The sequence below is a fragment of the Arabidopsis lyrata genome (assembly GCF_000004255.2).
Source record: "Arabidopsis lyrata subsp. lyrata unplaced genomic scaffold ARALYscaffold_7, whole genome shotgun sequence".
NCBI classification, from domain to species: domain Eukaryota; kingdom Viridiplantae; phylum Streptophyta; class Magnoliopsida; order Brassicales; family Brassicaceae; genus Arabidopsis; species Arabidopsis lyrata.
The window spans coordinates 8,826,687-8,833,910 of NW_003302549.1; the positions used below are offsets into that span (position 1 = coordinate 8,826,687).

The following is a 7,224-nucleotide window of genomic DNA, read 5'->3' on the forward strand; positions in this document are numbered from 1 at the left end:
ATCATTGCTAAAGATTTCAACATCCTTTATAATTTCACTTTGTACTTAGTAAAATTGTTTTAAGAATGTCAACTTCCATGGTAGCTTACAATTGATGAAATTATTTTTGGAAAACTATAAATTTTCACCAATTAGTTGTATGTATAAAATTTTGCCCAAAAACAAATTGTATGTAAAAAATATGTAATTTATCAGTATATTTTTTAAAGATAAGTCACGCATGTATATTTTCGAATTTGGATGTGGATTGTGATACAACATCAACAATTATTTATATACCACCAGATTACATGTATCAGTATGGTGTTGGATAATTATTTGTTTTAATTTTCTAGATTAATTAAATATACATAAATATACTGTATAGAAGAATAGTATTTATATACTAGTTGTAATGACTTAAAACAAGTTGTTTGGATGGGTTGATTTTCTATCAAAATTTGGACTATTTCTCAATTGTGTATGTCATATTGATATTTTCTGTATTTTAATTATATCGGATATATCAAAGAGACTGAATGGGCTGATTTTCACTCAATTCAACTTCTCATATAAAAAATAAAAAGTTGGTACGCCATTATTGTAAGATAGCGAAACATGCAATTAAACTACAAGAAATTCGTAATATTGTATAGCAGCAAAAGAAGACTTGGAACCTCTGATGTCGTCGAGATAGTAATATGGGTCGTAAGAACACTTTTTAAAATCAGTGTAAGTAATTAACTTTGTAACGGGGGATGTGCCTTTAGTCAAGTGGTTAAGTCCACTTGACTCCGCCTTCCCCACCGGAGTTCGATTCCACTAAGTCGCGTTACCCCGCGTAGTAGGGATTGGCTATGGATCGGGCCTTGTCGATCCAAAGATGTCAAAAAAAAAAAAAAAAAAAAAAAAATTAACTTTGTAATGTTTCCTATGACTAGTAAACATATATATGTAGTTTCTATGTAGTTTGAAAACTCACAACTAATCTCTCTAATATAATTATTATGTAGTTTGAAAAAAATATTTAGCAACTTTAAGTAATTAATATATATATATATATATATATATATATATATATATATGATTTGTGCTTCAAAAGAGGATTAGTATTAAATTGATGATATTGATACTTAATCATTGGCTCTATCTCCTTTAAAAGAGGATTAGTATTAAATTGATGATATTGATACTTAATCATTGGCTCTATCTCATATATTTTTATATAAAAAAATGTGAACACCAAAACACCCCTTTGGCTTAGGGTTCACTTCAACTCAACCATGCCTCCTCACCTTTGGAAGCTGAAACAAAAGCTTTGTTAGCGGCTATGTAACAAATTTGGATACAAGGTTTTTTTCTTTTTCTTTTGAACACCGTAGATACAAGATTTTGAGACGATTTGTTTTGAAGGGGATTGTCAAACTCTCATAAATTTGATTAATGGATCCACATTTCATAGTGCGATTGGAAACATAATATCCTTGATATTCAGTAGTGGACATCAAAATTCTTATCCGTATGTTTCACTTTCACGAAACGCTCATGTAATAATGTAGCTCATCATGATCTAGCCAAACAAGAATGTCTATCTTCTGTTTTTTATTCTGAGTCTGTATGGCTCCAAAAACTTCTTTGTAATTATCTTTCAAATTTATAAAAAGTTTGTAGATGGAAAAAAAAAATCGGACGGATGCGATTAGTTACGTGAAAGTTCAAACTCTCTTCTTTTTTTTTTCCTACAAAACATTAACAATGTTGGAATAATAAGAGATGAGAAGGTAATTGTTTGAAAAAAAAATATAGCGAAGGCAATCAAATTCACAAAGTGATTGAGCACGTTTTCCCTCATCCTCAGATTTTACTAAGTAGCTAGTAACATTAGTTTTACAATATTTATTCAGAGCTCACGAAATTAATTTTGTCAAACTTTAGACTTCACTATCTAATTATTTTGCTCGACGTACGTCGGTTTAAAGTTTGTTTCCTCCAACCTAAAGATTTCACACACACAAACACAACTATTTCTACACAACTATATACACACGTGCGTATATATCAATACATACTAGTAATACACTGTACCGGCTATCAAACGAGTCTCAACAAAATTAAATTGTTTGTAAGAATATTCCTTTGCCATGAAAACGTTTCTTTTTAATCACGTGAAAGGTGCCGGTCTAGTCGCTAGCGGTGTTTTTTTTTTTCAGTACTTTGATCTAATATTAGAAATAGTCAAAAACAATTCTTAAAATGAGGAAAAACTAAACCTGAATAAGATTCATTTATAACTGATTTCCAATTTGTATAAAAATAGCTTTTCTAGAAATCACCTACTTTTCGCCGCATTTCAATTTCTTTGTGTGTATATTGACATGTTCAATAAGATTTTCAAATTTAGTAAAAAAATCTGAAAACATTCATAAATATTTTCTTGAGAAGAGAAATTTGACTTTTTTAATATCTTAAGAAAATTATCTAGATATCTTAGTATAATGGATTTGATTTATCTAGCTATAACACTGATCACACACGTCTAAGAGTTCCGCACCAATGTAGCTAAAAACTTAATTAAATCAATAGACACAAAGAGCATGGAGTTGGAATATATAAAACGAAAACAACATGCAGTCTTTTAATCTTATAATGAAACACCACGCAACTTTATCATTACTGGAATCATAAAACGGCAGCATGTTTGTTAAAAAACATAGAAAGACCAAAAGTAAACGTGCAAATCTCTACACATGTCTATTAGATTATGGGACCCATGTCCCTCCTATAATGTCAGGTGGCAGACACATGACGCAGACTCTGACGCTTTTTAACAAAACCAAAAGTCTCCACGAAACTTCCTACAACAAAAACCTAAAATATACATTTATGTAATCTATATAATTATAATTGATAAATGATATCTGAGTCGACGTCAAAACCCTTTTTGTAGGCGAATTGTCTGGACCGGTAAGAGACTCTCTCATCGATAATAACCACATAATTTTAATCAAACTCTTTCTCTCACTTTCTAAGATCTCTTGCTTTGCTCTTTTCCTTCTTGATCTTCCTATATATGGAGAAGCACCAAAACGGTACTTACTATACGATACAGTACGGATCCATCAAACTTGATTGATTATCCAAACGTACCTTTTATCTTATCCGGCAAGTTACCTTCCTAGGGTTTCGGGGAATCCAATCGACAAAAAAGTAAAAACTCATCGTTACCATAACTAGTATCACACAGACTTAGATGTTCCGGTTTCCAGTGAGTCTAGGTGGTTCACGTGACGAAGCCCGTCACGATCAGATCACACCGTTGGATGAGCATCGTGTGGTGGTTGATGAGGTTGACTTCTTCTCAGAGAAGAGAGATAGGGTTTCACGTGAGAACATCAACGACGAAGACGACGAAGCCAATAAAGTTGAAGTCAAAATGGAGAATTCACGAGTTGAAGAAAACGATCGTTCCAGAGATGTCAATGTAAGTATAGTTGATTTTTCTCCTAATTTTTGTTATCGATATTAATGATTTATTTTATTTCCTTATATGTGTTGAAATTTGTTTCTTTGGTTGGTGAGATGTGATGTGAATGCTCATACACTGGCAATAATTATTTTACAAATAGTTGATTTTATTATTTTTACATATATACCACGCACACAGATCAACTGAATCTGGTTTATGTATTAATACGGTGTATAAATATAGATCGGGCTGAATCTTCTCACCGCGAATACGGGAAGCGATGAATCAACGGTGGATGATGGACTATCAATGGATATGGAAGATAAACGTGCAAAGATTGAGGTACTTTTTGATTTCCTTTTTATTCTATAACTAATTATCCACTAACACAAGTAATTGCATCCTATTACATATCTTTAGTTTCTCACTCTACTAAATGGTGTTTGATTCGAGAGCAATAAAGCTTAATTTATGAAAATTTACAAAATTTTAAGGAGACATTGTTTGACCTAAAAGCACAAACTTTCGATAGATTAGTATTGTTCAAAATTTGGGAGACGTTTATTTTTTTCTTTTCTTTTCTAATACGTATATGTTTTTGGTTGCAATTAATGAAATGAAGAACGCACAACTACAAGAAGAGCTCAAGAAGATGAAAATAGAGAATCAAAGGCTAAGAGATATGTTGAGCCAAGCGGCGACCAACTTCAATGCCTTACAAATGCAACTTATTACCGTTATGAGGCAACAAGAACAACGTAACTCCTCCCAAGATCATCTCCTGGTAATAATTACATTAATTTACCTTTTTTACTTAATTGATCTATCTTTATCCCTCTAAAATATACATATATTCTATTATGTATCGGTTAAATCATGCCAGTAAAAAATATATAGATCGATCTCCAAACTGTATTCATTGAATTCTCTGTAGCTTTTAATTTGGCATACTACTACTACATGAACTATGTGGACAATCCAAAAGTTTGTATAGTTGATCAATAATTTTGTGTTAGTCGTAAAAAAATCAGTCTTACCAATTCTATGTATTTTTGTCGTTATGACGTACGGTTGTAAATTTGAATTTTTTCAATCTCAAGTAACGTAACGTCGGCACATGAGATTTTTTTTTTTTTTTGGTCACAATCGGCACATGAGATTTATTTTATTAAAAAAAAAACGAAATGTTTTCGATAATCGATACATACACAAATCCAAACACGAAATCCATTGACTAAATTCTTTCATGATCTGTTTTAAAAGTATCATTCTTATTTAACTAAAAAAATATAATTCCTCAGCTGTTTTCTATTTATTTTTATTTATTTTCTTAGCTAGGTATTAGTTATAAATAATGCAAAAGACTTATATGCACTTATATATCTATCAAGTATTAATGTTTGAACTTTCTTTAACTTAGGCTACGGAGGGCAGAGCGGAAGGAAGGAAACGGCAGGAACTGCAAACCATGGTGCCAAGGCAGTTCATGGACCTCGGGCCGTCGTCTGGCGCGGCAGAGCATGGAGCCGAAGTATCATCTGAAGAGAGGACAACGGTTCGTTCGGGTTCTCCTCCTTCGCTTCTAGAAAGTTCCAATCCCCGAGAGAACGGAAAGAGGTTGCTTGGAAGAGAAGAAAGCTCAGAGGAATCCGAGTCTAACGCCTGGGGAAACCCTAATAAAGTCCCCAAACATAATCCATCCTCTAGCAACAGCAATGGAAACAGAAACGGAAATGTTATTGATCAGTCGGCCGCAGAAGCCACCATGCGGAAAGCTCGTGTTTCAGTTCGTGCCCGATCTGAAGCTGCAATGGTAACCCTAACTCCCTCTAATGATGGCTAGGCATAAGCTTATATTCGAACATAACTTAATGATTTTATATATTAATGTTGTTAACTTCTTATATAGATAAGCGATGGATGTCAATGGAGAAAGTACGGACAAAAAATGGCTAAAGGAAACCCGTGTCCGCGAGCTTATTATCGCTGCACAATGGCCGGTGGATGTCCTGTTCGCAAGCAAGTACGTATGCTTGTACATTTTAAGTTGGCATGTTTATATAAAAATATATGATCTACTGTATAATTTGCTTTTGAAACAAAGGAAGCCTTAACCAATAATGTCTTAACAGGTGCAACGTTGCGCAGAAGACAGATCTATTCTCATAACCACCTACGAAGGAAACCACAACCATCCACTCCCACCAGCCGCTATGGCCATGGCCTCAACAACCACCGCAGCCGCAAGTATGCTCCTCTCGGGCTCAATGTCGAGCCAAGATGGTTTAATGAACCCAACAAACCTCTTAGCTCGAGCCATCTTGCCTTGCTCCTCAAGCATGGCCACAATCTCAGCCTCCGCACCATTCCCAACCATCACATTGGACCTCACCAATTCACCCAACGGCAACAACCCTAATATGACCACTAATAACCCGTTGATGCAGTTCGCTCAACGGCCTGGTTTCAACCCGGCGGTTTTGCCTCAAGTGGTCGGCCAAACTATGTTTTATAACCAACAACAGTCCAAGTTTTCTGGTTTACAGTTACCGGCTCAGCCACTGCAGATCCCGACCACTTCCTCGGTGGCCGAGAGCGTCAGTGCTGCCAGTGCAGCGATTGCGTCCGATCCAAACTTTGCGGCGGCTCTAGCGGCAGCAATTACCTCCATTATGAACGGTTCCAGTCATCAGAATAATACCACCAATAGTAATAATGTGGCTACAAGCAACGGTGACAGTAGGCAATAAGAGTTTTCATTTTGATGGTTGATTTTTTTTTTCGTACTTTGTTTTGAGTTTTGGATGTGTAATTATACGTATCTTTTTTGTTTAGCTTTTTTTCCGTGAACAACAAGGGTCTTAAGAACATGTTTTTTTTTTTTTTATGTTCTTCATGTAAGATCAACGATTTTGTTTGGAAATTAATATCTCTCTAAAATATATTTTCTTCAATATGAGCTCACACATAATTTCTTTTATATATGCTATATAGTTTTTTTTGATATATTACTTTAAAAATTAAATGATATTTTTTTGTTTTATAGTTAGGAATTTTGGATAAAACACCCTAAAGATAAAAGGAACAAAAATGAAAGCATAATACGCATATCAATTAACATTGTTCTAAAGGTCACAAGATATGGGCTACTAGTCGAAGCCTTGAAGCCTGGTCTTTAAATGATGATTAAATCAATTAATTCACCGACTAATTTACCGGAAGGATTGGTTACCTATAAAAATGGTAAACCAAGATTTAAATAGAAACAGATCTTTCTTTTTGGTTTTAATATGGTATACATGGACAGGGCCGGTCCAACGTTTTCGGATGCCCTACGCAAATTAAGAAAAGCATACCATTTTTCCATTTTTATACAAAATTTTTTTAACCTATGCTCACTTGTTAAATTTACTTTATCTTTTACATTTATTTAGTAAGGTTAATTGATCCTAATCTATTAAAACTCTTTTGTAAATTAACTCTTCATTTGCTGGAAAAAATAAAATAAAAACTCTTTGTTTTTAATAAAATTCACATATTTATCAAAAAATTATCTTAGAAAAAGAGTAGATTATACACAAAATTATATTTTTTTTAATTTAAACCCCACAAATATGATTGAAAGAAGCCCACCAAAATATTGATCTTTTAAAAAAGAGGTTTATAATATAATTTATATATATAAATTAAACTTTAAGAAAATTAGCCTAAAAAATGTCCCCAAAATTTTGATGCCCTAATCCTTTGCTTCACATGCTTGGCCTATAAGCCGGGCCTGT

At 33.6% G+C, this 7,224-nt stretch overlaps 1 protein-coding gene across 1 annotated transcript; it reads left to right on the forward strand.

The window, feature by feature from the left end:
* The first annotated feature begins 2,888 nt into the window (after positions 1 to 2,888).
* LOC9303868 (probable WRKY transcription factor 31) lies at positions 2,889 to 6,402 on the forward strand. Its single transcript, XM_002867750.2, has 6 exons — positions 2,889 to 3,460; positions 3,689 to 3,787; positions 4,068 to 4,229; positions 4,866 to 5,258; positions 5,355 to 5,468; positions 5,578 to 6,402. The coding sequence occupies exons 1-6, from the start codon at positions 3,230 to 3,232 to the stop codon at positions 6,193 to 6,195; spliced, it is 1,617 nt and encodes a 538-aa protein (XP_002867796.1). The 5' UTR covers positions 2,889 to 3,229; the 3' UTR covers positions 6,196 to 6,402.
* Positions 6,403 to 7,224: the final 822 nt, after the last annotated feature.

What these genes read in the sequence shown, in the direction of transcription:
- LOC9303868 (XM_002867750.2), top strand. Translation starts at nt 3,230, where the DNA reads ATGTTCCGGTTTCCAGTGAGTCTAGGTGGTTCACGTGACGAAGCCCGT. An exon ending in CCTCCCAAGATCATCTCCTG is followed by an intron (nt 4,230 to 4,865) that starts GTAATAATTACA and finishes TCTTTAACTTAG; the next exon opens with GCTACGGAGGGCAGAGCGGA. An exon ending in CCCGATCTGAAGCTGCAATG is followed by an intron (nt 5,259 to 5,354) that starts GTAACCCTAACT and finishes CTTCTTATATAG; the next exon opens with ATAAGCGATGGATGTCAATG.